General features: G+C 51.4%; 11 protein-coding genes across 11 annotated transcripts; 5 read left to right on the forward strand and 6 right to left on the reverse strand.

The window, feature by feature from the left end:
* Positions 1-177: 177 nt before the first annotated feature.
* Positions 178-2603, forward strand: HER10_EVM0003924 (uncharacterized protein). Its single transcript, XM_035473585.1, has 3 exons — positions 178-1265; positions 1435-1689; positions 1922-2603. The coding sequence occupies exons 1-3, from the start codon at positions 772-774 to the stop codon at positions 2118-2120; spliced, it is 948 nt and encodes a 315-aa protein (XP_035333883.1). The 5' UTR covers positions 178-771; the 3' UTR covers positions 2121-2603.
* An 812-nt stretch (positions 2604-3415) lies between these two features.
* HER10_EVM0004199 (uncharacterized protein) lies at positions 3416-4242 on the forward strand (the record flags this gene model as incomplete). The annotated part of the gene is made up of 3 exons (XM_035473851.1): positions 3416-3466; positions 3521-3925; positions 4012-4242. 3 exons carry the CDS (start codon positions 3416-3418, stop codon positions 4240-4242), a joined length of 687 nt encoding a protein of 228 aa, XP_035333898.1.
* Positions 4243-4399: 157 nt separating this feature from the next.
* HER10_EVM0003113 (uncharacterized protein) lies at positions 4400-6704 on the reverse strand (the record flags this gene model as incomplete). Its single annotated transcript, XM_035472799.1, has 5 exons — positions 5934-6704; positions 5691-5863; positions 5488-5637; positions 4809-5433; positions 4400-4745 (listed from the first exon to the last, which is right to left on the reverse strand). The coding sequence occupies exons 1-5, from the start codon at positions 6560-6562 to the stop codon at positions 4400-4402; spliced, it is 1923 nt and encodes a 640-aa protein (XP_035333833.1). The 5' UTR covers positions 6563-6704.
* Positions 6705-7181: 477 nt separating this feature from the next.
* On the reverse strand, positions 7182-8181 carry HER10_EVM0010796 (uncharacterized protein; the record flags this gene model as incomplete). The annotated part of the gene is made up of 3 exons (XM_035480245.1): positions 7182-7288; positions 7349-7855; positions 7905-8181. 3 exons carry the CDS (start codon positions 8179-8181, stop codon positions 7182-7184), a joined length of 891 nt encoding a protein of 296 aa, XP_035334362.1.
* A 582-nt stretch (positions 8182-8763) lies between these two features.
* HER10_EVM0003545 (FAD binding domain-containing protein) lies at positions 8764-10539 on the forward strand (the record flags this gene model as incomplete). The annotated part of the gene is made up of 5 exons (XM_035473218.1): positions 8764-9129; positions 9201-9555; positions 9621-9777; positions 9833-9997; positions 10053-10539. The coding sequence occupies 5 exons, from the start codon at positions 8764-8766 to the stop codon at positions 10537-10539; spliced, it is 1530 nt and encodes a 509-aa protein (XP_035333857.1).
* Positions 10540-10967: 428 nt separating this feature from the next.
* Positions 10968-13854, reverse strand: HER10_EVM0013428 (fungal specific transcription factor domain-containing protein; the record flags this gene model as incomplete). Its single annotated transcript, XM_035482785.1, has 8 exons — positions 13744-13854; positions 13511-13611; positions 13180-13451; positions 12585-13097; positions 12300-12492; positions 11540-12015; positions 11265-11486; positions 10968-11209 (listed from the first exon to the last, which is right to left on the reverse strand). Exons 1-8 carry the CDS (start codon positions 13837-13839, stop codon positions 10968-10970), a joined length of 2115 nt encoding a protein of 704 aa, XP_035334539.1. The 5' UTR covers positions 13840-13854.
* Positions 13855-14372: 518 nt separating this feature from the next.
* HER10_EVM0009618 (gentisate 1,2-dioxygenase) lies at positions 14373-15531 on the forward strand (the record flags this gene model as incomplete). Its single annotated transcript, XM_035479102.1, has 3 exons — positions 14373-14640; positions 14720-15154; positions 15221-15531. The coding sequence occupies 3 exons, from the start codon at positions 14373-14375 to the stop codon at positions 15529-15531; spliced, it is 1014 nt and encodes a 337-aa protein (XP_035334275.1).
* Positions 15532-15939: 408 nt separating this feature from the next.
* Positions 15940-17584, reverse strand: HER10_EVM0002303 (uncharacterized protein; the record flags this gene model as incomplete). The annotated part of the gene is made up of 3 exons (XM_035472020.1): positions 15940-17199; positions 17283-17462; positions 17543-17584. 3 exons carry the CDS (start codon positions 17582-17584, stop codon positions 15940-15942), a joined length of 1482 nt encoding a protein of 493 aa, XP_035333784.1.
* A 2292-nt stretch (positions 17585-19876) lies between these two features.
* Positions 19877-21070, forward strand: HER10_EVM0002998 (arrestin; the record flags this gene model as incomplete). Its single annotated transcript, XM_035472688.1, has 1 exon — positions 19877-21070. One exon carries the CDS (start codon positions 19877-19879, stop codon positions 21068-21070), a length of 1194 nt encoding a protein of 397 aa, XP_035333825.1.
* Positions 21071-21405: 335 nt separating this feature from the next.
* On the reverse strand, positions 21406-23420 carry HER10_EVM0012257 (major facilitator superfamily transporter; the record flags this gene model as incomplete). Its single annotated transcript, XM_035481655.1, has 6 exons — positions 21406-21658; positions 21712-22303; positions 22360-23004; positions 23061-23117; positions 23183-23204; positions 23256-23420. 6 exons carry the CDS (start codon positions 23418-23420, stop codon positions 21406-21408), a joined length of 1734 nt encoding a protein of 577 aa, XP_035334469.1.
* Positions 23421-26015: 2595 nt separating this feature from the next.
* Positions 26016-27508, reverse strand: HER10_EVM0004836 (ubiquitin-conjugating enzyme). The gene is made up of 3 exons (XM_035474467.1): positions 27175-27508; positions 27041-27120; positions 26016-26986 (listed from the first exon to the last, which is right to left on the reverse strand). Exons 1-3 carry the CDS (start codon positions 27202-27204, stop codon positions 26296-26298), a joined length of 801 nt encoding a protein of 266 aa, XP_035333951.1. The 5' UTR covers positions 27205-27508; the 3' UTR covers positions 26016-26295.
* Positions 27509-27760: the final 252 nt, after the last annotated feature.

A 27760-nucleotide genomic window follows, 5' to 3' on the forward strand; every position in this document is an offset into this window, starting at 1 on the left:
CGGGGGGTGGATGGATGATGTGAGATGGAGGGCTCAGGTGCAACGCGGACGGGAATGGTGACGGGGTCAGGTGGTCCGTCGCATGTCGGAAGAAAGGGAGGCCACACAAACCTTTGAAAGACCTTTGGAAGGGAGACTAGGCACTGCTGGTTGAGTACTACTTGTAAGACTTGTGTAGAACTGCAGATAATTAGCTGGTACCTAAGTAGACTTTAGGTTGTGTGTGTGAGAGATAGGAGCCAGCTGAAAATCACAAAAAAAGGGATACACAGCCCAATGACACCAAAGTATCTAATTAAGGGGTTCACGCACATAATTCCGTGATGCCTAAAGTTTCTCGGGGGTTGGAATTTGTCAACGTGTTGTTCCTTGGTTTGCCCACACCCAATTCAAGCTTCTCTCTCTTCTTCATTACCCAACTTTCTTGAACTGAGTTTCTTACACATATTCTTCTCGTCGGATTGTGCTTCTGATTCTTACCTCTACTTCTAACCTCTACTTCTTCTGCATCTTGTTGCGGTCATTCAACTCGTCGCCGACTTTACGCAAACTCCCGTCGTTATTGAGTATTATCGAGCACCTTTACTCCATCTACCAACCACTACTCCAAAAACTCCAAAATCTACAGGGTAGATAGAAACGCCGGGCAATTCGCATGTCTACACTGCGTATCCCAACGCTGTTAACCTCGGCACAATCAAACCAGATTGAGCTCGTCAGCCCACGCCTACGCCCACATACTACGCATTCACGGTCGCGATACCGGTCCCGATGGAAGCCGCATCTCGCCTCGCCCTGATGGCCATCGTCACCCGGGCAGGAAGTCCGCAACAGCAGCTACGGCAACATCTACAGCAGCAGCGGGTGCCAAAGCAGCATCAACAGCAGCAACGAGACGAAAAGGCGGCGTGGAAACATCTTCACCATCCCCTGGTTACCGTCGTCGAGTATGACGTTGAAGCGCAGGCGGGTCTGGGTGCAAGAGAAGCAACAGCAGCAGCAGCAGGGGAGGGGAAGAGAACATTGGGGAACCTGGGCCACCACCACTACCACCACCAGCGTTCCTCGGGACGTCGGGGGAGCGCGGGGAGTTCGAGCTCGCGGTCGAGTGACGGGGAGAACGGTGCGATGGCTGCGCGAGGTGGATTGGAGGCCGTTGCGTGGTGGATTCTGATGGGGTTGGAACTGTGTGTCGTTGGCGGTGTTGAGGGCTGGATCATTTACATGGTGTACAACGCCGGCGGTGATTTTGCGATTTGGAACTGGTGAGTATTCTCTCTTCTTTCTTTGCTCACCTTCTCATTCTCCCTACGAAGCGTCGAGCATCATTCGGGGAGCATCGAGTATCACCCAGGGAGGGACGGATCTCGATGGGGTCTTGATCTCGTGTCATACAAACAAATCAGGCATAGCTAACGATGACGGCACCCGCAGGTTATCCCAGTTCGCGTCGCCTGCCCTGATGATCCTCCTCAGCGTCTCCCTCTCGGCGGCCCTGCTACGCGGGGTCGGCTGTCTGAACAGGCTTGGGGATTTGGGGTTCCAGGCGGCCGGTCTGGTGCTGGCCACGTTTTGCGCCGTCGTAGTGTGCGCTGGTGTGCGTGGTGTTGAGGAGGGGCAGGGGGAGAACGGCGACAGGTTGGAGAAGAAGGGGGTGCGGGTCGTCGTCGGGTTGGCTGTCAAGATGTGGTGAGTAATTCGTTGCCCTTTTTTTCCCTCTCTTTTTTTTTCTTTCTTTTTTTTTCTGTCATATTCCTATCCCATCACGTGTCCCTTTACGACAATATCTCTGGCTGGTTCAGATCAGTCCGTTGGGAGGAAAGGGATACCTACACGTAGGGATGGATGCATGTAGTTTTGGCCTTGGCTTGGCTCAACACCAGAACCGACATGATTTGACTAACGAATTGGGTTTTGCTAGGTTCCTCTTCTTCATTGGCTTCCTGTGTGCCGTGTTCCAGTGGTACAGCGAAGACCGGCAGAGGACAACAACATCTACGACGAACCAGACGCCGCTACTACCAAAGAAGGGGAAGAAGAAGGAGAGGGGCTACGGCACTACCACGGGCGGATTGGCGACCGTCGACGAGACGGTTGAGGGGTTTGTGAGCGACCTATGAGAGGCGTGCGGATGGTCTTCTCCCCCTTTTTTTTTCCATTACTGATGATGAATTCGTTTTTTTTTCCACGACGAGCATATGCATGATGAGCGCGCGCGCGCCTACATTACAACTGAGTTCCGCGACATTCCGATACCCCCTTTTTACCCGGCTCCTTTTCATCCGGCCGTGGTACTTCTGCGTTAGCCTACGAGCGGCAACAGCTACTACCATTCTACTGTACTAGAATAGCCTTTTCTTTCGTGTCACTGTCATATATAGCTAGCCTTTTTCTTTGTCAACCTGATGAGATGAGATTACTTGTACCTATCTTACTGGCTGCTTCGCCGGTTACTTCTGCTTGGCATCAATTGATGTAGGACAATTTATCCCACCCGAATGATAGTTACCTTATGCTGCCGTGATTCGATCGCGTTTGATGCCACGACACATTTACGTGCGATAGGTAGCCATGCGACAGCCAGCCAGCCAGCTCGTCGATACCAGCGATTGCACCGCATGCGCGCATCTATACCAATCAGTACAGTAAGCTCACGCCTATGTGGCGCGTTGGTATTGGACGACACTCTTTCGCCGATTTTGGCTTTAGTGGTGATTGAGGCTTTTGGGAATTTTGATACATGAGCATCGCTACTCTTTGGGGAGAGATGAAACGGCAACTTGGAGTCTAATCGGACGGCAGGGCTCGGTTTCGCTGCCGGCGCTTCATGGACGATGGAAATAACACACTTACTGTGTTTTCCGTTTTGTTGGGTTGTATTCCGGTTGCCGAGCTCGGTAGTGTTTTGATCATCTCATGATAGCTTCATCGATCTACGAATTGCTGCTTCTCTGCTCATGAAGCTGTCCATGAAGGTTGCCCACTCTTCTTCTTAGCTTTTAGCAGACTGCGGTTTGCGGGATTGGTTATAGTAGTTTACCGTGAGTCAACCTCTAAGCCGTGACAGATAATACTGCCCTGCGCAGTTCAAATAAGTGCCGAACCTATTGGGCAATATATCGCTGGCTCAGATGTCAGAGCGAAGCAATCGCGCACTTTAACATGCGCCAAGTTGTCAATCGCGGACCTGCAGGCGGTAGTTCGGCAGAGCATGAATAGTTGTCGAGTTTAACTTCGTCTGATAATGTTGTCCAAACATTCAAGACGACGTGAGCAACGGCCAGCCCCTGATCTTAACACTACCCCTCTTCGAAACAACGATGTTGATACTGCCAGCTTCAAAAGATGTGTCCCGCGTCAGATAGTCAATTTGGGGCATACTTGTCTCCTCCCGACCAACTCCATCGCATACAGCATGTTGATCTCACTGTCCATCTCGTTTCCATGGGCCGTCCTCGTCACCGTGGTATGTCTCGTTGTGCGTGTATCTAGAATACAACGACTAACACTCTCTCGATAGGCATGGGCCTTTGGCCAAGATGCCCCGAGCCCCGGTGCGCCCATCCCTGGCTACGGCATCTTCATCCCACGATGGGAAGTCCCTTCGCCCGACGGCAGCGGCAAGACGCTCACCTTTCGAGGCACGGTCGAAGAAGTAGCGACCCAGATGCGCGACATGCACCCGAGCTTTGACATCGACGACGAGTTTGGCAAGATTGCCATGCCGGCTATCGGGAAGCGGGCCACCTTTGAGGATAATGACCAGACACTGTGCCACAACTTCAGGGAAGGCAATAGAACGGCTGCACATGTCAGTATCGACGAACTGAGGACGGTTCAGGGGAAGCCTGAGAACGGGGCCGGGCCTGCGAATTGCGGACGGGTTAGTTGTCGGAATGGCACCGCTATCTGGTGGTGCAACGACGTGAGTATCTTGCTTTCCCCTTCTTTGAGGACCTTGTTAGTGTTGGCCTAGCATGATGATGTGTCTGATACGTTCGTTCCATGCAGGCCAAGAGCACCAAGCAGATAGATTCGTTTGGAGACATTGCCGACGGCGCTCAGCGCGTCTTGTCAAAGTGCAAGGACAAGCTGGACGCCAATCAAGGGCAAGGCATGACTGTCAGCGGTCAGGCTTTCCACAAGGATAGTTGGAATGTTGTTGTCCGAGGCGGAGACAACTGCGATGATGCAGGTGTTATGATGAATCCCAAAGGCTCTCGGAGACTTTTCAAGGCGTAAGTGTCTCGAAACCAGCCGCAGTGTGTGATGTTGGGAGATTGTGGGTGTGGCGAACAAGGACTCCGAGCCGCGGCATTGAGAGCTGTTGATTGTCAAGGCGAGAGACAGAGTGGCCAAGAAGAATGTATTTTCATAAACTCGTACTATCAAGCAATGTTCACCGTCTTTTGATGCCCTGGAGAACCCAGTCCTCTCCATCTCTCCGTAGCCCTCCGGTAATACCTGATGCCCTCAGGTGCGGTAGCCTGCTATCCTTGTTGGACGTTTCCTCGACATGATCCCCTAGTAGCACATTCTTCTCATCTGGGTGCACTGCCAGAAGTGCCGGGAGGGGCGAGCCCTTGACAATCTCAATATCTAGACTGGCAGTCTCCACCATGATGATGGCCAAGGTCAGGATCGAGAGCCCGACCTGAGCCGCCAGTAGCGTCAACCATGGCCACCGGATCGAGACGAATCTCTCCTCCTGCCACGCAGTCCCGCTGACGTTACTGACTAAGAGACTTCACGGTGTCAGTTCGTATTCATGCACGCTAAAAGAAACGCAAGATTCCCCGAGTACTTACGCATTCGTGAGACCACTGGCAATGTTCTCAGTAAGGTTGCGAAGCGTCGTAAACAGGGCGTCATCCAGCTTCTGAGACTCGGTTGTCGTGTTGATACCGATTGCAGCTCGCGATAAAGCTGTCCCATAGATTTGGGTCCCGTTCTGAAACATGTATGTACCGCCGTCAATGTAGGTCCCCGATAGAGTCGAGTCGAGAATAGCAGCAATCTCAGCAGGTCCCATCCCGTCGGCGACATATTTCTTGCCCGGGTTGTCTGGAGATGTCAAGTATGTCACGTTACTGGTCATGTTGTAAGTCTCCACAAGCACCTCTCCCGTCTGTGGATTCGTGTAGGAAGCGACCTTTTGCGTGACGGGGAGGTTGTCCTGAACCGTGACCCTGTATGTGTTCACACACCAGTGCAGCATGATCTCTGTGGCTCGTAGCCGGGGACCGTTAATCACGAAGAAGTTCCAGATCTTGGCTCCCATGGCGTCGGTACCGTTGAATGCTAGACTCGGGCCGCTGGAGATGTTCAAATTGCCATACCCATAGCTTCTCTGTAACTTCAAGCCGTTAGGAAGCGTGGAGTTGGTGCCCATTTCGATGGGGTCGCCATCAGTCTCGAGAAGGTTTGTGACATCTGAAAGAAATCAGTTTACGAACGAGGGAAAAAGTAGTATGGCGATGATCCTACTCTTCATTTCAACGCATACGGCGAGCGAGGTGAAGTCGTCCCAGGTGCAGTTGTTTGACCGGCAGCTAGCTTGATAGTACGGCATCACCTCGGTAGGGGGGGTGTAGAGACTTCGAGGAATAATCTGGTTGATCGGAAACATGATATCTCCTGCCAAAAGGTCAACTTTCAAATTTACGTATCAATTGGGCTAGATGACGAACTTCGAGAAGGTCCGTTGGCAGTCGCCCAGAAGTACTCATTGTTCCTTCGTGTAAGTGCGGTCTCGTTTCCGGGAATCGCAACTTGACGAGTAGGGTAAGTGACAACGGATTGTGTCAGCGTTGAGGTCGCAATCCCAGAAACCAGTATGACAGCTGATAGAATTCCAACCAGCCTGTATCATCTCAACATGTCAACAATCTGCTGTCGAATCGCACTTGTTTGGCTTGAGGTGGTTCACGTACCGGCCCTTCGTCCTGAGCAGCAGCTTCAAGCTGCCCCACGGCCCGCGGCTGGCCTCGTCAAAGACCGCAAAATCGCCCAATGGCCTCGGCGACTTGTACCAGTTCCATTTGTACTGCGATAAACTTTCGACGACTGGAAGAACGAACGACGTGCGACAGAATGTAGAGATGAAGGCCACGACGGTGTTGAGCGTCAGACCAAGGGGCCAGTTCGGCAGTGGCTGGTTGTCGTACGACCTCAGCACCGAGATAAGAACAATGATGCATACAACGCTAATCAAGCACCAAATGATCTCTGGCCACCACCCTTTCAGGATCTGCCATCGACGTCGTGGAGGTCGCCTTGTGTTGTTCCTCGTCTTCTCGGCGCTCGATGTCTTCACCAGCTCGTATTCCGTCTCGCCGCTCGCAAAGGTTGACTTGGAGGGTAGATCTCTTCCAATCTCTGTGCTTCGTGGTTCGTCTGGAGGGCGTGCTGTGGACTCGGGCTCCTGATCCCAGTCGTAGACGTGTGTATGGGCAGATGAGAGCAGCAGGGCCTCATCGTACCCAAGCGGCGGAACGTACGAGGGAACTGGTTTTCGCCGTACTTGACGCGTCTCGTCATCCTGCTGCCCTCTTGAATCCATCACGAAGGTTTGCCTGCCGCTGTGCCGCTATCACGCATGCGAATGGTGGGCGTCTCGGGTGCCGTCCTGCAAGCTTATCGGTGCACCAAGATCGAGCTCCTCAGCCCCTCCTTAAAGTTCCATGTTCCGGGGGGGTTCTTCCCTTTTTTAGATCCGGAAGCCCAAAATGCTCGCATTGTCACCGCCACGAAGGGGTGCCTAAGTGTGAATTTGTGTCATAAGCACTACCCCAAGTTGGCGTAGATCACCCAAGCACGGTTTGATCCTTCATGCTGCGAAACATCTTTTAAGTAGCTGCCTGGGCAAGCTGACAGGCTAGGTCTTACCCGCCACTCGCTAAGAAATAGCCCGACTAGCGCGGAATTCAGGCCACTTGGAGCTGGCTCTTTGTCAATGAGAGCTTAATTTGCTTATTCTTTAGTATTCATTCGGTGAGTCTGTCGGGCCATCAATGTTTGTGGATCAGTGGCACTGTTAACTTGTATCCATGTCCAGAGCTACTCTAAAGACAGAGAAAGCCCATCATTCGGACGAATAGCAGCAACATCGGGTTCAATGAGAAACTCATCCTGCCTCCCGGTCATCAATTAGCCCATTTCCAAGATACAGCTTGCGAGGTCTATGCGAACTTGACGCCGTTCTTTAGCGTCCCGATATTGGTGATAGTGACTTCCATCTTGTTTCCAGGGGTAAGCCATTTCGGGGGCTCAAAACCTGCGCCAACACCTTTCCATGCCCTTAAGTCAGTCACGAGGAATGATCAACGGGTGCGTGCTGGAATCTTACCTCCTGGTGTACCCGTCATAATGACCGAGCCCTTCTGCAGTGTGGTCCCAGAGGATAAATAGGAAATAATGTAGGCACAATCGAACAGAAGATCGTCAACACCCTCAGTTTGCCTCACTTCACCGTCAACCTTTGTCTCAAGGTGAAGCGATTTGGGATCTCCAACAAGGTCAGGTCGAACAAGACAGGGTCCCAAAGGTGCAAACGTGTCAAATCCCTTGGAGAACCCCCACTGCGGCACGTTGCCTGCAAATGCAGCATCGCGTTGGAGTTTCCTCGATGAGATGTCGTTGCCACAAGTGTACGCAGCAACATAGCTCAACGCATCTGACACAGATACGTCCTTGGCGTCTTTTCCGATAACAAGACATAACTCGCCTTCGTAGTCGGCCTGGTCATCCTGGCAGATCTTGGGAATGATCACATCTGCGTCATGGTCCAGAACAGTTGTGTTGGGTTTGAAAAAGATGAAAGGGAACGGTGGTGGCTTCCGGCCGGCCTCTCTTACTGAGAACGTGGTGAGTATCCAAGTTATCATGCAGTGCGTTTGACTTACTGTGCGTTGCATAGTTCAGCCCTACACATCGGAGAATAGGAACATCCTCTTGCGCTAAGGGGCCGAGAAGCTTCTTCACTACAACAATCTCATCGGTGACCTTGGTCTTCCCTGATGTGTCATATATGTCAGAGCCCTCAATGACTTTTGCCTTCAAACTTGTCTCCTCGGTAGTGTTTCCCAGGTCGAATCCCTCATGAGGGAGGATGGGCTCTCCTCGGAGGACCCGCCCATCGCTTGCAATAAATCGAATAAGTCTCTGCCACGATACCGACATTATGATGATTTGGCCAGTAGACAACGTGAGTAAAGGTAGTGTAGAAATACTTCAGGAAACTTTGTCAATGTATGAACTGAACATCATCTCGCTTTTGTCACCACGATATCACGCCACCCCGCAGGCCCTTCGACTGGTGGCAGTGATGACTGCCGTCACACAAGCCGCTTGATAATGGCATGGAATCGGGGATAGTGACATCTCCCCGCTAAGCATTACACATCGCAGGCCGTCCAAATTTACCTTGGGATAATGCCTCCGACTTGCGGGACGATTCCGACGGCTTCTCGACAGGGCATCGCTACAGCGCGGAGGTTGTGGGGGGGCGTCACTGAATGCGGGGATCCGGGGAGTTAAGGCTTAGTTTACCAGGGTGTTCATGACGCTCAACTCACGGCAATGAGCACGGGATGCATCCGACACCTGGTCGTGTAGCCGCGAAACGATGAAGGACCTCTCTCATATGAACCACGGATTTGATCACAAATTCCCAATGAGGTAACACGGTAACGCTCCAAGTTGTAGACGATCTTTCTATCTAGCCTCCGCCTCCACAGTCCCACCATTTCACTTTTTTCCAAGATGCCCGCTGCTACCAAAGTAATTCAGCCTGTTTCGCAGGACCCATTCGTTCGATCTCACAAGTCACAGAACGAGAACGAACGGACAAACGGTCACGTCGGCGATGAGTTGAACAGTAAACAACACAACGGGCTAGCTGGCCATCGTAAGCCACATTCCACGTCTTATCCCTCCAATAGCCTCAACTTTCTTCGAGGCCTGAACTTCGAAAAGGATGGGAAGACATCAGAGAGTACCCCATCAACGTTCATTGCTCTTGATATCCTCATTGTGGGAGCTGGTCTTGGCGGGCTTGCAACCGCAGTTGCTCTGGCGAGAAGTGGTCATCATGTTACTGTCTTGGAACAGGCCGCTCAATTATCAGAGGTAAATTTTCCTGCAACCCATCCACACGATGTCAATCGAAGCCTCTTGGACCATCTAACCACTAATTGTAGGTTGGCGCTGGCATCCAGATTCCGCCAAACTCCAGCAAGCTCCTTCAAAGATGGGGGGTGATGGATATCATGGCAGAGCAGGCAGTACGGCCCGATGGTATCTCGTTCCGTCGCTGGGAGAATGGCCATCGTATTGGCTTTACTGATCTCTCTGAATCATTTATCGAGCTCTGCGGGGCACCATACTACGTCGCACATCGTGCTCACCTCCACTCTGCTCTCTATCAGCGGGCCAAGGACCTCGGGGTTACGGTTCGCCTGGATAGCAGGGTCGCTGGCTATAACCCTCACCTACCAAGTGCGACTCTAGCTAGCGGCGAGACTTTTTCAGCTGATCTTATTGTTGCTGCCGATGGTGAGCACCTCCTCCATATTTTAAGATGCGGTCTTGATCTCGGCTCATATCTCCTTGCGACGTAGGCGTCAAGTCGGTGGCTAGAAATCTGCTTCCCTCCACCCAACTTGGGGCAACGAACTACACTGGCTTTGCAGTCTACCGAGCCACTGTAGATGTCAGTAAGATGAGAAGGATTCCAGAAATTGCCTGGATCCTTGAGAAGCCGGGATTGCACGTCTGGTGAGCTCATATACGATCAAGTATGTCAGAGATGGCGGTCTAACATGCTCCACAGGATTGGCGAAGATCGTCATGTCATGACTTACACTATTGCTGCCGGCGAATCCTTCAACATGGTGCTATCTCACAGGGACTCGAGGGATCCTTCAACGTGGGAACAAAAGACTCAGGCCGAAATTCTGGCAGAGATGAGAGCAGAATTTCGGGGTTGGGACTCACAGTATGACCCCGTTTGATTTCAAAACGTGTTTGCTCAACTTGTTGACATATCGTAGGCTCACCAAGATCATCGAACTGATTGACACCACAATCAAGTGGCCTTTGATGGCTGGCGTCCCGTTGGATAACTGGGTTGCGGATTCCGAGCGTCTGGTTATCCTCGGCGATGCTGCCCATGCAATGCTCCCCTACATGTCGCAGGGAGCAGCCATGGCAGTCGAAGACGGTGCCGCTCTGGCTGTGGCCCTCAACAACATTCAAAATCATGAACAGCTTGGTCTTGCGCTTCAAGTATTTCAGAGAGAAAGGAAAACACGGACCTCCATGATGCAGGAGGCCAGCATGGTGAATGCCCTGCTATGGCACTTCAAGGATGGTCCCGAACAGAAGGCTCGAGATGAGGCGATGCGTCCCGAGGTTGAGGGTCGCAAGTTTGCAAGTAGCCCAAACCAGTGGTCCGACCCCCTTACTCAATCATGGGCTTATGGGTATGACGCCGAGGATAGGATGTTGGAGCAATGGAAACAGGAGACCGAGGCGTAGGAGGATTGATATCGATATGATTGCAGTTTCCTGTAGCACAATGGATTGTGAAGAGATCTGAGCAATTAGCTAGACTGAGAAAGGTTGAGAGTTTTATGTTGGAACCAATTAAGCGGATATGTTGCGTGGCGTTTAATCTTGCAGGGCATCGTAGGATAGCTCACAGAAGGTCGTAACAGTTAAGATAGTGGATGGCAAGCTGTGCGTTGAAATGGTTCAAGGAGATAGTAGTCCATACCTGTATCGACGAAACTTAGATGCAAGATATATTCTCGAAGCATGCCTCGTAAACACTCCACCAGGATGACTTTCCGTCACGAGCGAAGACTCTTGTTCAGCCCTGGAAAACTATAAGTTGGACAGCTTCGATTATACAAGGACAGTTCTCTTATTCCTACATGTAGTGACCGAAATCGAGTGTCTAGCGCCTACCAAAACAAGTCCCCTGTAGCAAAATCATCCATCAACTCCGACATGGAGAAGTTTGCACCAGTGTTGGGAAAATCGTTGAAGTTGGGTGGGAGATAGTTCATCAGGTTGGAAAAGGCGTCATCCATTCCTCCATTCGCCGATATTTGCGTGCTTTGCACATTCTCGCCTCCATTTGAGGCAACTGCGTGGCTTGGCCCCATCCCTCCCACTTCACGGGTGATGTCATCCTGTCCCGGAGCTTTGGTGAAGTTAGTCTCTGTGGGAACATATTGTAAGCAAATTCGATCACGTACCTATTTGCAAGCTTTGGACCATGAAGATCAAGGTCGCGGTGAACTTTGCGCACTTCTCTACCATGGGGTTCTGGATATCCAATCGCGCAATACAACTGACTGCACTCTTTAGAATATCGTCAAGCCGTAAAGCGGTATTTGTATATCCTTGATCAAAAGGCATAGATCCATAGCTATCTTCGACCAGCTTTGTCGCAACAATAGTCAAAGAGGCATTGAAGGCTTGAGTGAGATTAGCAGGCATTCTTCCAGGTAAGGTAACAGGCTAAACTCACTGAAGTACAGGCTAAACCACCATGCTCCAAGGAATGAAACGGTAGGTTGGACATCATTCGCAAGTTTGCAGGCTTCAACCAAGCGAATGATAGCTTCCGCCGACCGCAGGCATACTGTTCTACTTAGATGCCACGCCTGTTGCAGCGTGGCTGCTTCCTGAAGAGACTGAGGGCTTCCATCGAATGATTGTAGACAGCGGTCTAGTATTGGGCGATGTGACAGGAGTTGCAAATTATGATACCGAAGTGTGAGTATTACTCGGAACTTCAATAACATCAACTTCCCCTCAGGGCTGGCGACTTCACTCGGCTCTACAAGTTGCATCGATAGAGGTAAAGATGCCTGCCAGTCTGCCAGTTTCTGTCCAATCTGTATCACACTAGCCACGGTGTTTGTTAACGGAATAACCGATATTGATCCGATGTTGCTTTCGTATAGATCGTCAATCACGGCGGCGGTCACACCGTAAAGCGTGCTAGGTAGACAATTATTAGTCAACATTAGGCAAGGGGAGGCCTCGTATCAGACTAACATTGATGCGTTCCAAAACACAGTGCTCTCTTCCTCGTTAGACCATCTCGAGATATCGGAAGTTCTTTGATGGGAAATGAAATGTCTTGGCAACGGTGTTCGAATATAGTTTTGCGGAATAATGGGCGGGCGGCCGAAGGTCATACTCAGTGTTCTTTATCCCGATAGTGATCTTGTTAGACATAGTTCCTTCAGCGGGCTGCTAGATCCACCAGATATACTACTTACCTATCGAGTACGACACATCCATACCAAGTGCGTATCCTTATTTCTCTTTCGAGTGGTTCGAATCTTTGAAGAGCCAATTCGGAATGAAACCCTAACTCGAGTGCAGCTTTCACAGCGAGCCCGTGTATTGCCCATGTCTGTATAGACCGTTGGCTGCCTTGAAGGTACTGTGACATCAGGAGCATGGCCTGGACTTGAGAGATCTGAGGTCAGCTAAAGGAACTAGCACGTACTGGGAAGATCCAGCAGATACTGAAGACGGAAAGGAAGGGACTGCAGCAGTACCTGCTTCTACGTTGGCCCCTGTCATCATCTCAGTCATAGAGAGGGCTTTGGCGCGCCGGTAATGAACCTCTGATATTGCCTGTCGATCGCCCAAACCGACACCTGTAGCGTTCATGGTACTCGTAGCCATGGCCAAAACCATTTGCAATAGTGCAAGCCAAGCGGTTTTCGCATTCTGCATGCCCGTTGCTCGGTACTGAGCGTACGTTTTCCAGAAACTTTCTTCGTGTATATAAGGAAATAGTAGACCTGTGTCACGGAAGAATTGGCGCACGAGATTGATGACCTCTTCTTCGGGTGGCAAACGGGATGCCTCGGATGGCTTTTCGAGTTTCCTTGAGTCGAAGGAATCAGTGACTGGTGACTGAGATCTCGAGACAGCCAGGATGTGTTGTTGTGCATGCTTTGCAGGCGTCGAGGATGCATCTCCACGCTCATCTTTCTGGGTCTTGTTCAATAAGTGGTCAAGCGTGCGGCGGATAATTCTCGTGAAGGCAATATTGGATGACGGCCCTGAATGATTAATGATGGAATCAGCAGATATAGAGGGAATATCGAGGCCCATGGCCGTAAAGTCTAGTTTATTGTGTCATACCGAAATACGCCCAAGATTCGTCTGTGGTAAATTCAATAGTACCAACACCGTCGGTCGCGTCGGGGGTGATCCCCTGCGTGACGCTTCCATCCTCAACATTCAGTGACTCCTCGGGATAGTTGACTTCCGAAAAGTCGTCGGTACGGCCAGAAATACTACGTGGAAAGAGGACGTGTTGCTTTCCTTGTAGAAACGAGGCGGGTATAAGTCTTTTGAGCCGACTGATTTCTTCTTCAACATCGGCTAAGCGGTGTTCGACTTGTTCGAGATATCTATTCACAGAGTAAGATAAGTCTTGAAAAGGCTCTCCATGAAGTTCCACTAAACATACTGTTTCGGTACCAACGCATTGCTCCCACCAGAGTTGGCTGCGTAGATACATTCGATACCTTGTTCGACGCAAGCGGAGCACTGAGGCCTAACACCATCACACTTTTCAAGAGTGTATTCTGGTTAGTCTTCTTAGGCAACCAGTGGCACCTGCTGGGCGGAACGATCCCGTTCAGGCGAAAAATGCCAAAACTGGCTCCCGCCAGCGTGGTGGTCCGAGAATGTCGCACTCACCCTCGACTTCCGAGCACGGCAGGAGCTGCAAGCAATCGGGATACGCTTCCGCTTCCGAGTCGACGCGCCTGTTGGCCCTGGAGTACTGTTCTCCATTTCCCGAGGAAAGTCTTCATACAGCTTACAAGTTGTGCGGCACGATAGGGCAGAGACTGGTAGAGGCGGGGATTTAGAGAGAAAGATGATCAAGTCCCCGGTGTAGTTGAAAAGGGAGGGCGGGGAGTTAGGGAAGAGCACCGAACTTTAAGTGCTGTACGCCTAACGCTGAGAGGCTGTGCTACAACAAATCGCGTAAGTTTAGCGTTGTGGTTGGTGTCTTTGCTGAGCCTCCGACCATGCTGTTGCGGCCAAGAGCTTAACTCCCCGGGCACACCTGTGTTCGCTTTGTAACCTCACCGTCACGTTGACAGTATTGACGAAACACGGTTGGTCTTCATACGGGATGAGAGTTCGGCAAACACCCGGAAATCATGTGTTTTTGATCAAGTCATAAACACATCTCGTCAACACTGAAATGTCGCTACTGTATCTAGGCATCATCAAAGAAGAGTAACAGCAGTCAATCAATACATTACCACTTGACTCAAGCAACTCAACGTCGTATCATCCTGACAATCTGAGAACTAGCCATGTCTTCAACGACCGTCACAGAAACTTCGCACCAAGCCGAGCCGGCTGAGGACCACACCGCAACGATGCTGCGCGCCGCCGAGGCCAACCACACAAAGCCTTTGTGGCTGCAAATGACCAGACTAAACCCCCCTTTGCCCAACCCACGGTGCACACCCCATCTTTGGAAGTATTCTGAAATTCAACCCACTCTTTTGCAAGCGGGTCAGCTTGTTACCGAAAAGCAAGCTGAGCGCAGAGTGCTCATGCTCGTCAACCCTTCCAGAGGTACGCAGCCTGCGTCGATGGAGCTTTAGATCTGTTTTTACTTCTAATTATTAGATCTGTTCCTGACTCAGAATCCCAGATGCTCCATTCACGACTGACACTCTTTACGCTGGGCTACAACTGGTTATGCCCAATGAGACAGCACCGGCGCATCGGCACACGGCTTTTGCTATGCGCTTCATCATTGAGGGCAACGGCGGCTTCACTGCCGTTCATGGAAAGCGCATCCAGATGAACCGGGGAGATGTAATCTTGACCCCCACTTGGAATTGGCATGACCATGGAAAGGATGGGTCTGGCCCGATGATCTGGCTTGACGGCTTAGACTTGCCCAACTTTACCCACTTTCCTGTTCATTTCGTCGAGCATTTCTCATCTCCACGATACCCAGCAGACAATGTTGATACATCCCAGTCGCCCATTGTCTTCCCATGGAGTCGGATGAAAGCAGCACTTGACGCCAAGGAAGGGCAATATGCTACACAAAGCTATCTCCGTGCAGATGGATCTGAAGGTACTTGAAACCCGTTCTGCCTCATTACAATTGTTTGAACTTGGACTGACTTGTGCAATGCTCCAGTCAGCAAGGTTTTAGGTGGTCGTGCAGCCCGCTTGACCTCCGGTGCCAAGTCCTCTCTGGTTCAGGAGACCGCATCATCTGTTTACCATGTCGTCGAGGGATCTGGGCGCTCTCGCATCGGTGATACAGAACTTATTTGGAAGAAGGGTGATACCTTCTGTATTCCATCTTGGTATCCTTATCAGCATTTCGCGGACGAGGGTCTGAAGACAGATGTATACCTGTACCGTTTTGATGACATGCCTATGCTGAAAAGTCTGGGATTCTACCGCTCAGCTGACATGGATGTGGAACGTCTCGTGTCGAACTGAACGATTGTACGCTGTAACATTTACGTGTAGAACAAGTAGGCAAACTGAATGAAACGTCCTTTGCTACGGCAAGTGTACCTACCTAGGATTCGGGGTCTAGGATTGAGTCTGAAAACTTACAGACGGTTGATCCTTCGCGCCGGAGCATGATTCACGTACGGTCGCTTGTTGCAAGTGTATTGTGTCCATCATTGATAATGTTAAATCACTTCAAGGTATCGTCCCTCTCTGTCAAATACAAAACTTTTGAGATCAATATGGATTTTGAAGTGTGACAGGGCTTTAGTACCTAGTCGAGAGCCCCAACGTTATTTGCTGCCAGAGAAGAATGATAGACGAGATTCGTACGCTCGCGTTCCTATACCAACTGCACTACCCAGGTCCCGTCTAAAAGACTATCTTCTCAGTCTAAGCGAGAAATGCAGTCTTGCGAATGACTGTATCACTGAAGAAGTAGAGGGGGATCACCACTAAGTACACCGCCCAGAGGATTCCCGCCATGGTACCAAACTGAGCGACCGGTCCCGCCTGTGCCATCCAGCTTGTGGCCGCGTAAGAAACTCCGAAGCCGACAGAGTTCTTGATCAAATTCACGAGTACCCCGATGTGGCTTGCTCTAGGTGGCATGGTGTCAACGGCGTACGTCAGTAACACATTCGCCGAGCAAGTCAGACCCGTGGCAAGCATGCCATAGCCAACGCTGACTTGCGCCCACTTCTCCGGGGATGCAAGGCCGTATCCAATGACTAGACATCCGGCTGGGCTGACTAGACCTCCAATAATCACAGCAGGCAGTCTCGAAGCTGGATTTTGTTTTCCACCATTGCGACGTGTAGCTCGGTTGAACAGGTAATCAGCCAATGCGCCTCCGATCGGGAGACCAATCAGAAGACCAACCAATGGACCAACACTGAGCAGACCGACATCTCGGGCACTCCAGAGGAGGGGCGGGGGACTGTATACCACCGAGAGCAAGATAGATACCAGAACCGTCCAGCCAATGGTGAGACCAAAAACCAAAGTTGTGACAATAACCTGTGGCGCGCCTAGAAGTTGAAAAGGCTGAAAAAGACTTGAGGCGGCGAGCTTCCAGTCCATGTCGACATAAGATGTTGAGAAAGATCGCAGTCTCCATTGTTTTCTGAGTTCTCTGGGTCCTGGAAAGCCTTGCTGGTTGGCGTTTTCAACTTCGGCGTATGTAGGGCTCAAGGTCAGCCCTTTGCGGTTATCTTCAGTAATGACGGGGTTGAGCTCGACTTCAGCCGTCTTTGGCGAATCCGCGCGTGTTTCCGGAAGCATTATCAGTGATCCGACAAATGTGATGAAGATCAGGGCCGAGAGGATACGGAAGTACCATCTCCAATCTCCAGTACCATTCGCGACAAGACCGGAAATGATCGGTCCAATAGATGAGCCCGCAGCAAGGAGTCCAACGTAGACAACCATTGCGCTTGCTAATTGTTCGTTTGGGAATGCCTCTTCAACGAAGCTGGGCCCCAACGCCTCAACAAGCCCGCCAGCGAGCCCGCCGAGAATCCTTGAAGTTCGCAAGTCATTGAATGTTGTTGCTTCCCCTGACCAAAGGCAGAAGACAAAGAACATGACAAGCGATATCAGAATCGTGTATCGTTTACCGATGAGAGATGCGGCAGGGAGGGCGAAGATGTTCTAGAGTTGAAGGTAAGTTAGTTCGTGTCTCTCAAGAACATACAATAAAACGTTGAATGTTCTCATTTTAGAATAAGGCTTACCGAGAGGCCAAGAGTCAAAAGCACATAAGTAGAGAGCTGGGAGGCCTCTTCCGAAGTGCAATGAAGCTCTGCGATAATGCGCGAAAACAGCGGAGGAGCGCCTGCAGCAAAGGCATTTCCCAAAAGATTGTAGAAGCTGACGTTCAGGAGGATCCAGATCCTCCACGAAAGTGGCCATCCCTATCGAGTCGTTGCAAATCAGTCTTCGAAGCCCATGATATTGTGACATCCTTGAACTCGAGGACACCGGCAACACTTACCAAGACGCTCGACTCCATCGCGGAATCATTCGATGTCGACATGTTTGCTGATTTTGGACGTACGATATGGGTTGATTTTTCAAAGTCTAGTTAGATAATCTAGACAAGTGCTTACACGGGTTTTCGCAATTTCCGCTCAACACCGGCTCCGCCTTGTCCTATCTACTCCAGCCCACCCCTTTACAGATCACGTCTTTCATTACAAGATCAAACTTACCAACGCGTAGCGTGTCATTGGTCTAACGAGTCATTCGGGGAGATAAACCTAAGGGTATGCATCCGCGGAGAACTGTCATAACCCCGGATGCTACCCCGCATCCGCAGCGGCCCGCGTCCATACTGGAGACCGGGTGACGATAGTCTGCTTCCGTGATCTCGGGGTAAAGCGGGGGAAGCGAGTCTTGTTAGAGACTTGCCGCGCGCAGTATGAAGCATATATCAAGGACTGGCGTTGATTCAGGCTAAGCATTGCGACACAGACGTGTCTGGCACGTCAGCCGATCGAGTCAGTTGATCGCTCGTAAGCAAATCCAAACACCACCAAGGCTATGCTGAGCGATGGCACGTTATCAGAAAAGCTTATTAACCATGAATCAGTAACAGGTACACTGATTCAAGATCTCATCGTCATGCTTTGCTGGAACACGAGCCTGGCAAGTATCAAGATCTCCTATCTCCGCGATGAAGCGAAGTCACAATATCAACATGGCTTGGTTGTAGCATTGAGGAGCTCCTACATGGAGAAAACCTAGAATCTCAATGGAACCTACATGTACCTAGGCCTAGGATTTCTATACTCATTCTTTTCTTATCCATCAGCCCCCATCAGAAAACGGTAAGTAAAAAGGCATCTCAAAGTCAAGCTATCTTCAATGATCTGAACTGGTCGAGAATTCCTAGTTTTTGAGGACAAGTAGACAACATTGCGAAAGCTAGATGCTTCAGTCGCCAATGGAGCTCCTTTCCCTCTTCACTGAGAACTTGGTCTTTCAGCTTATCGCGAAATGGCATAGAGAACGATTTGCAACGAACTGGGATTCATTGTAGAGGAAGCGATGTGGGGTATGACATAAGGATTCCGATAGCACATCCTGAATGGCTTCAAGCTTGAATGCATGAGTTGACGCTTCTATGGCTGAACGCCTCTCTCTTCAATGATAGTGATTCACACCAGCCTCAACCATGTTGGGTTTCTTGTCAAACGCAGTCTACACACAATCAGATCCATCTCAGATTCAAGGAACAGACTGAATGCTATCTTGAGTGTTCTGAGGCTTGGTGAGGCATCACATGGTGAGCTAGCAAGCTTGGTAGGGATAGCTGCTGTGAAGAGTACGGAGACTCTGACAGAGAGTATCGATAATTGGAGGTTAGAAATCTGGTGACACGATAGTAACTATGAGTTGTGAAATATGAATGATGGCAACTTTTTCTTGTATCACAATGGCACCAGCTGAGTGCGAGGATTAAAAAGGGTTTACTTCAGTATGTACTGCATTTGCTCTCATACGAGATGTATCTCCCGCCAGGAAGACGCTTCCTGATTTCCTCAGCTGTCCCTAGATATTCAAGGAATCAAAGATTGACTGTGAGCATCACGAACTTCATCGGAAGAGCCTGCCACTTTTGAAATTCTTTCGGCTTCTTTAGGCGAGCAGCTTTTCGAGTCTCGCACAAGTTGCAGGTCATCCCGAGGAACGCCATGATTGTAGCCAATCAAGCGATGAACAATCCAAGGCCTTTCCTGGGGTTCTGGAGTAAGTCTAGCTCAAAGCGCCAACGCTAGCCGTGATAACGAAATTTACAATCATTTGTGCAATTTGAATTTTCGTTACGTTTCCTTTCCGCTAAAGTAGAAAATAGCCGGGGACCCTCTTTCGGGGTTTATCTCGGCTAACCGCTAACGTTAAGAAGAAGCGGGAGCTAGCACGACCGAAGCGGGGCCCGACCGTGTACGTTGAGCGGTGCCGAGATGTGGGGCTCCGGAGGCCACGACTCGGTATCGTGACCGTGTACGTTAGGAAGAGCCGGGTCGGAGTCAAAGAAATGCGCCGGACGAGAAAACTTTGCTGCCGCTAGTTCTCGGGGCCCGGACTGAATCAAGAAGACAATGTCCGTTCTTACGCTGGCCGATTTGGTGTATAAGTAGGCACCTTCCCCTCTTTCTTGGGTGAATTTGGGGTTTCTTCCTATCTCATCCATCTGATCTTTGCCTTTCAAATTAGTAGTTGATATCAACCTCAACATTTTCTGTGCCAGAGAAGTATATCAACTTTACATACTCCTCCTTTGCAATACCTCCTCAAGACCACAATGTGGTCTGCGGCCTCCAAGATGCCTCTCGACATCAAGATTGACGATCACTATTCGTCCAAGATCTATACCAGCGGCTCTCACATCACAGGCAGCGTATCTATCTGTCCAGACAGCCGAACTCCTTTTCACTGCATCCAAATTGCTCTCATGGGCACCTCTCACACTCGGGTCGACATGCTACCCGTCCCCAAGATCACCACCGACGTGTTCCTCAACCTAGACATGCCCATTACGAAGACATCCTACCCGCAAGGACAGGTCTTTGCGGCAGGAGAAACCCACATTATCCCATTCAACTTCACCATACCACGAGAACTACACAAAGATGCCTGTGAGGCTGCTTCAGGCGATCACTCCCACGATCAACACATGCGACTGCCTCCATCGATGGGTGGTTGGGGCAAGGACGACATGTCACCCACGATGGCTCAAGTCGAGTACAAGATAGTTGCTCGACTGCTTCGCAAGAGATCCTCCAGCCCAAAAGACACTACGGAGGCCAGTCAGCGGATCATGGTCCTCCCAGCCTTTGCCGAAGACCCACCCCTGAACATCAACAACCATGATGCACGATACACGCTATCCAGGACCAAGTCTGTCCGCAGAAGTCTTCTTTCTACACAAAAGGATCGCATCGTTATCAATGCGCTTCAGCCTGAAGCAGTCTACATCAGCATCGGCGGCCATCAGCTCCCTGACTCTCACGCCTCCGTAACACTGGACCTGAGCTTTGAATCCACCTCCTCATTCTCATTCCCACCGGAAGTCACTCTGGGTCAGGTTAAGCTAGATACTCAGACGTGGTTCACAGGAACCCCCATGAAGATGTCCCCCGACCTGGGAGACCCCCGTGAGGCGGCAGGACTGCGCCACGAGCTACGGTACTCTACCCAAACCAAGCTCCCTACGACAGACACGGGAGTCATCCTATGGCACAGGGACGATCAGGCAGAAGACCGCAAGGTGTTCTCTTGGCGATCGAGAACTAAGGTCCCTATTCGTCTTCCTACCGCACACAAGATGTTCCTGCCCACCTTCTTCAACTGTTTCATTGCTCGAAGCTACATCTTGCGCATGTCTGTCAACTTCAACGGCTCCAAAACCAGTCTCTCTGTCCCGCTGCAGATCGCGTCGCAGTCGCTCTACCCTCAAGTGATGGAGCCAGAGGTAGAGGACTTGCCATCTTTTGATGCATCTCTGGCTTGGAGATGACGGAGTGCGGGCAAGTCTATTTCTTTGCTTTCGTCTGCTTGTTATCTTTTCCGAGAGTTTTCGGTGGCGTACTTATATATTCTTGGTGATTATGCAAGCTCTTCTACGGAAAGCTGCTGAATGATTGGGATATGGCGTTGCACGCGGATGATGAAGGTTGCCTGCTTTCGTGTTTGTTTTCCTACATGATGGATTGGAGGGTTCCCATGTCGGTAGCGACTGGATTGATATTATCGATCTCTATTAGGTCATTAACTATGTTTAGCCAGAGACCAACCGGAGTATGTGATCCGCGTTGTGTCTTCTTCTCTAGAGTCTCATTATCATTGCCACATCTACACCGAAGCCCCATCGTCGAATGCCTTCTCCTTCTGACTCTGCTTGTTCTTGACACTCCCGGCAGTCCACTGGCGCATCTTCTTGCCCCAGAAGTAGAGAATAGGCAACCCAAGAGACAAGACGATGATTGCCTCCGCATACAGGGCGAATGTTTGAAGGGGCCCTTTCTCGGCGATCCAGACAGTCGCCTTGGAGGCGATGAAGAACGCGACGACAATGCGGAGTGAAGAGACATTGACGAGAACCGGTCTGCTAGTGTGTCAGCCCTGCACTTCCTTAAGGGTGATTGAAATTGAACATACCCTGCCCATTGAGGGTAGCTCTCGACAATGAAGACATTGAGAATGGTCATGGTTGTCAAAAAGGCAAAGACGATCAAGAAAGAGCCGACCAGCAGAACTGCCCAGTGCATGTTCTGCTCACCGGCAGTTCCGAAGACGAAGCAGCCCGCCACTCCCGAAACAAGCGGCAGGATCAGGTTGGCAAGGTGATGCTCCGGCTCTCTACTCCCGCCCTGCCATCTTGTCACTGCGTTGGAAATCTTGTCAGCTACAGGGCCACCAAAGACGTAGACCAACGCCGAGGCGGCGAAGAAGGGAAGCACGGTGAGACCGGTCCACTGAAACTGCCATCCTTGGGCGAGGAGGGCAAACGGCGTGATCTGCTGAGCGGCCTGGTTGATGACGATCATGGAACTATTGGCCAGAACGCCCCAGATGATGGCCGGGAAGTAAGTGGATCTGAGAGCATCGAACATGGACTTGGCAGCGCGCTTAAACTCGAAGCCGTTTTGGAAGACACCGATGTTGGTCCACACCGTGCGTGGCGTGTAATTAACGTAATCGAGCTCCGGGCGGTTCTGGCCAGGCAAAAGAGGAACGGTATTCTGACCACCTGTGACGAGTTAGCTGCGCTCGAGTAGTACCCTTTGGGGGTAAGGCGAGACATACTGAGCTCTTCCTGGGAACGAGTCCAGCGAGTCTCAGGCAAGAAGGCAATGAGTATTGCCCAAGCCAAGATGCCCATGCCAGAAGTGATGTAGTACAGCCACCTCCAGGTGTAGTTGGCGGATACCCATGGTGCTGCAACACCAAGACCGATGATGATAATCCCCTGACTGGAGACTACAGCCGACATGGCCTTGTTTCTCTGGTGAATGAAGACCATATCCTGAACAATCAGAGGAATCAATGCCTCTACCGCACCGGCGCCCAAACCCATGAGTGCTCTGGCAAGCAAGTGCTGTTGCAGGCTCGTGCTGAAGGCAGCAAACAAGCCACCAGCCCAAGCACTAGTCGCAGCAAACAAGAGAACCGGTCGACGGCCGATCCAGATGGATGTGGGCACCAGGAAGTAGCTCGCAATACCGTTTGCCAGAAGGGGCATCGTGGCTAGGAGGGCGACTTCATCGAGGGAAGCTGGCTTGACGCCAGGTGGCACGACGGACATGGGGTTGATGTTGAGACCGCTGCCGCCACTCTGGGCCTTGAAGTCGATGTTGTTGAGGATGCGCGGGTCGACCCCTGAGTACTCGAGTATGAAGACGGGGAGGAGACCACCGATGACAACCTCTGCTGACAGGGCAAGGGCACCGACTGTGAGGACTAGTCAGTCTCGAGTGGCCCATTGTGTGGTTAATGGGACGTCTTACAGAAGCAAAGGGCGCCGATTGCTGTCCATTTTCTCCATGCAGGGAGGTTCAGTGGATCTATTTAGCGTTCGATATCAGTCATCATTGCTCGTCGGTGTCAAATGGGAATTCACAGAACTCACCCTTGGGATCAGCCGTGGGCATCTACGCGTTGTCAGAAAAGCCCTTGAATCAAGGAGGATATGTGAGACCTACAGGAATCAGCCTCAGCTGCCCGTCCACGTAGAGATTTGTCGTACCGACGACCAGCGTCTCGTTCTTCTCACTGACCCCGTCGTCGAACTCGGACACCGACACGGCGGGCGCACGCTTAGGACCAGCCTGCTCATCCTGGAGCGGCCAGCGGTTGTTCGTCGCCATCTTGTCAGTTGTTATGTTTGCCGTGATGGAGTTAGAGCTGTAGTGCAATCCCACCGCTCCAAGATCCAAGGGTCAAGCTCGTCTTCCCACCGGACATCAGCGCAGCCTTATACTAGACCTGACATGCCCCCCTGTAGGTGATCGGTAGCAAGGGGAGGGGGATGATGAGTTGCAGGTTCGGAACGTCCTCTGGATTCCGAGCTGGGGTTGAATTAGAAGAGTTGGATCTATACCAAACAGGTAAAGGGAATGAAAACAGAGAAGGATGGGAAAAGCCGTGCGTTTAGATCTGTAGTAACCCTAGTTGCGTCTGGTCTTGTGTGCCTGTACTCGAATCGGAGACGTGCCTGGACGGATCCGTCGCATCAGGCGAACCGTCAATCGCACGACACCCGCGACGATGATCAACTACGCCAGTGACACTGGAGAGACAGACTCAGACACGAGTGTACGATGCTGTCTCTGGGCAAAGTGGGTGTGTGTTTCCCTCCACATCCCGCCCGCCGGGGGCGGAAGAGGCCTCTCCCATGTTCGCCCAAATTTCCCTTTCTCCCAAGCACGGGCGTATCATGTTTCCACCTGACAAACGTTCGTCGCCGCGAGACCGGGAGCTAGGATATCAAACCTTGAAAAAAGCCCATGGTCTGTGATGCTTGGTGTCTGCTTTCGGCAGTTGAAGAATTTCTGGATCGCCTGATGGGGCGGTTGGGTGGTGCGGGCCGGGGAGCTAGGGCGAGACTTATTCGTCGTCGAAGCAGAAGAGTCCCACGCTTAACACGATGGGATTCGTCTAGAATATTTGGCATGACACAGCTGCGTCTTGCGCCTTGTAGGGATTGGGGCTCTTTGTGTACGGTGGGATAAGGGGGTGTGACTTGGTCTGGGGTTGGAATGCGGCATGCGACGGTTTGATCGACGTTCTCGCGCGCGCGAGATAAACCCTTGCCTGTCGTTCTTTGGCGTCTTGAGATTCTTCACGCTTTCCATCATGCCTTACACCTACAAAGTTGCCCCTTGCATCAGAAGACGCTGCGGAACGTATGCAGGTAGACTGCATAGGGCTCCTAGCGTCCGCTCCATGGGTCTGATGTGGAGGGAATCTTAATTCAATCACCCCCTTGAGCTACGGCATACAGACGGTCAGTGTCTTTGAAAAGCTCTACCATGATATTGCCCGTGTTGAGGATTCTAGGAAAGCCAACGGCGGCTTAAGTAAACTCTGTCGGTCTCGACTCGCTGCAGTCTTCATCGCATCACAACCGCGCGCGCCAGTTGGCCGGATCAACATCCTCCAAGTCCCATTGCATCCAAGACTTCAGACCGTTTCTTTCTTTCGGAACAAGTTGAGATGAAATGCCAGAGAGTACAGAGGAAGAAAACAAACTTTCCCAGCATGGCAGCAAGTTCATAAGCGACTATACTAAGACGCAGCTAGTGTACTCCAGACAGGTCGCGAAGAAAGGTTCTTGACTCAACGCATGAACGCAGCACCACCACCTTGTTACAGACCCCCGGTCCGAGTGCCTCAAGCCAACACAATTTTAAGACGTTTGGATCTTCGACAACTTCGACTCGTTCTTTTTTTGACCCGGCGCACGGATGGCGATGCAACGATACGCCGGATTTGATACACTACATCTCAACGTCTCAATCATAAAGTCGCTATTCACAAAAGCTGCACAATTGCATTGCACTTACAGAAGCTAAGTCAATATCACCACGGCAATATTCCAACCTGCCAAGAAGGTTGCAATCCTGAGGATTTAAAGGGGCAGAGTTGACGACGACTACAGCCACGATCGGCGGTTGACAAACTCTCATCAGCCCACATCCAACCCCTCGTACTGTTGTATTCACAACACCTTTCGTCTGAATTACATTGACTGGTTTGTCTGGTCTCTGGGCTTGGCCCTCCTCCACCATGACTTCATGCCGGCGTTACACGTTTCGGTTTACCAATGAAGCAGGTATTGGCACACTCTAGCCTCCACGCCCCGAGGTAGTCTCTCTTGTATGCATCCGTTTCTCTGCCAAGCTCATTGAACGGCCGAAGCCCTTTTGTCTGAGGCTCTGGGCTGGGTGCCCCCATCGTGATCGTCGCCGGTCGGCACTCCATGTGTCGAGTCTGATGTTTCCTTCAGATGATACCTATCCGTCGGCTCATCCGTTGTACGTCTTGTACTCCTCGCCGTCCACTTTCCGGTGCGGCGATCCGACTTGCTGGCTTTGGCTGGGCACCGCGTGTCCACTTGTGACGAGCCAAGGGCTGCTTACGAATCTACGTGTACGGAATGGAGTGATCGTCGAGAAGACCACTTGGACAGCAACCTGGAGTTTTGAAGTCATGTTTCGAAGAGAATTCCATCGGCCAATACAACGTGGAAACTTTTCAACTGCAGCTGCAATCGGATCAGCTTTGGCCGAACTCTTATTAAGCGGCGTTCCCTCGTACAATACTCGGCGATTATCATCACCGCTGCAAGTATTTGACGTAGAGTATGATAGGGACTCTCGACATATGCCACGTCGGTGGAGTAATGGCTCTCACAATGGCTTGGCCGAAGCTCGCGATATCCCACGAGCCATGGCGAGGTACTAGAAGCGAAGGTTTGTTCGAATTTTGCTTCAAAAGCCCATCCTTTGGTCAAATCTAGAATACATTGGTCGTTCAAGTTTTACCAACCTATAGTCGGCCGTCCAAGTCCCATCTATTAGTAAGACTGTTGTGCAGTATGTATATCACTCTGGTCCGTCATCAGAAAGCCCAAAACTTAACGCCATGCTTAGCCCCATTGTCCCTTTGCACACGATCTGACTCGTTTCTCGAGACGCAACGGCACCATCCAGCCAGAAACCGTACGCATTTGAAGCCGCTTTAGTTGTCGCTCGCACCCAAGACCCTCGCAAGCAGTACGTAGAAGAATACGACACCGCCGGCGACGAGCAGCTTGTTCTGATTCAGCCAGCCCCGGCCGGCATCTCGTTGTTGCACAACAGCATCGACAACAGCCTGGGCTTGGTGGCCACTTCCGTTCCCGATGCCAAGTTGGGGCCCGCAGGAGGCCCCTGCTGCCGCTCCCGTCCTGTTACCTGTCGCCAGGTCAATCTTGGTCTCCTTTATCCACTCCCAGTTGGCCTTGTCGACTTCGGGCCATTCGGCTCGGAACTTTGCGCCGCCGTCGCCGGCCTTGACGTTGCCCTTTGTTGCCACATTCGATTTTGCGTGGGATCCTCCGCCCGTTGAGTTCCACCACTTTGTTCGTGCTGCCAACATCTTTCTTTCGACTTCTGTGCTGGATACGGAACCAGTCGTCATTTCCTCGCTGGTCATGAAGGAAAGCAAGCCTATCAGAATGGTTGACACTTCCCAAGCAGGGTTGAAGGACTTGGGATGGAAGTCGGAGATGGAGAGGCAGAGGCGCGTAGATGGCTGAAAGCGACCGGAAGGAGTGTGCATTCGGATAGCTGGGGGCGCGAAAGGGTAATTCGGGGGGAAGACCAGAGTTCCCCAGTACTGGCCACCATGGTATGGTGTGTTTTCGGGACCGGTGATGATATAGTGCCATCTGTCTACCTGTTAGCATGAATATCTTACATGGATGCGATGGCGGATAACGTACTCGAGAATGTTGGATTCAGAGGGGTGTGCCTCGATGTATGGTGGAGGGTTTTCAGCGATGGTCTTGTACTCGCGCGTCAACTGTATAGGAGTTAGTCTGATGTATCCTGTCGATGTGATATCGGTGGACATTACCCTCTTCTGTGCGGCTCTACTGGCGGCCATGGTTGCTGAGAATTGCCGACGAGATGCTGTGGTATCGGGATCGACGGTGGGCGGCGAACGACGTAATGGGGAGCACGATCAGTGAATGGTGGCGGGTGGCCAGTCGAGAGAGCGAAGAGAATGATATGGGTATTGTACAGAAGATGAAAATCGAAAGGACTGAATACACGCAGTTGGATGCAGATGCACTGCTCTCTTTCGACTGTTGGCTTGTACGGTGTTGGGGTTGGTGTTGATATAGGATGAGCGAATGGGTAACGGAGATGGAATGCGGCGAGGCTGTGACAAGTGCCGCCAGTGCGTTGTCCACTCAAGATGCTTTTGGGGGGGGGGGGGGCTTGAGGGGCCCTCGGGGTGCGTCAAAACGCAAAGACACAGAGACGGAGAAAGATACGTATCGCCGGTGTCCGGTGAGTCCACGCCGAAGTTCCGCCACAGAATTATGTCACTGGTCGAAGTACCTTAGTGGGTCGTTACCAGCCACATAGCGCATCCTGCCTGTGCCACAGAATTTCCACCAATTTCCATTGGATGAGTGACACAGTGAGGTGTGGCT

The sequence above is a fragment of the Colletotrichum scovillei genome (assembly GCF_011075155.1).
Source record: "Colletotrichum scovillei strain TJNH1 chromosome Unknown Contig00005, whole genome shotgun sequence".
NCBI lineage: Eukaryota > Fungi > Ascomycota > Sordariomycetes > Glomerellales > Glomerellaceae > Colletotrichum > Colletotrichum scovillei.

What these genes read in the sequence shown, in the direction of transcription:
- HER10_EVM0004836 (XM_035474467.1), bottom strand. Translation starts at nt 27,204, where the DNA reads ATGGCCGCCAGTAGAGCCGCACAGAAGAGG. An exon ending in GTAGAGCCGCACAGAAGAGG is followed by an intron (nt 27,121 to 27,174) that starts GTAATGTCCACC and finishes ACTCCTATACAG; the next exon opens with TTGACGCGCGAGTACAAGAC. An exon ending in TCTGAATCCAACATTCTCGA is followed by an intron (nt 26,987 to 27,040) that starts GTACGTTATCCG and finishes ACAGGTAGACAG; the next exon opens with ATGGCACTATATCATCACCG.
- HER10_EVM0003924 (XM_035473585.1), top strand. Translation starts at nt 772, where the DNA reads ATGGAAGCCGCATCTCGCCTCGCCCTGATGGCCATCGTCACCCGGGCA. An exon ending in GATTTTGCGATTTGGAACTG is followed by an intron (nt 1,266 to 1,434) that starts GTGAGTATTCTC and finishes CGGCACCCGCAG; the next exon opens with GTTATCCCAGTTCGCGTCGC. An exon ending in GGGTTGGCTGTCAAGATGTG is followed by an intron (nt 1,690 to 1,921) that starts GTGAGTAATTCG and finishes GGGTTTTGCTAG; the next exon opens with GTTCCTCTTCTTCATTGGCT.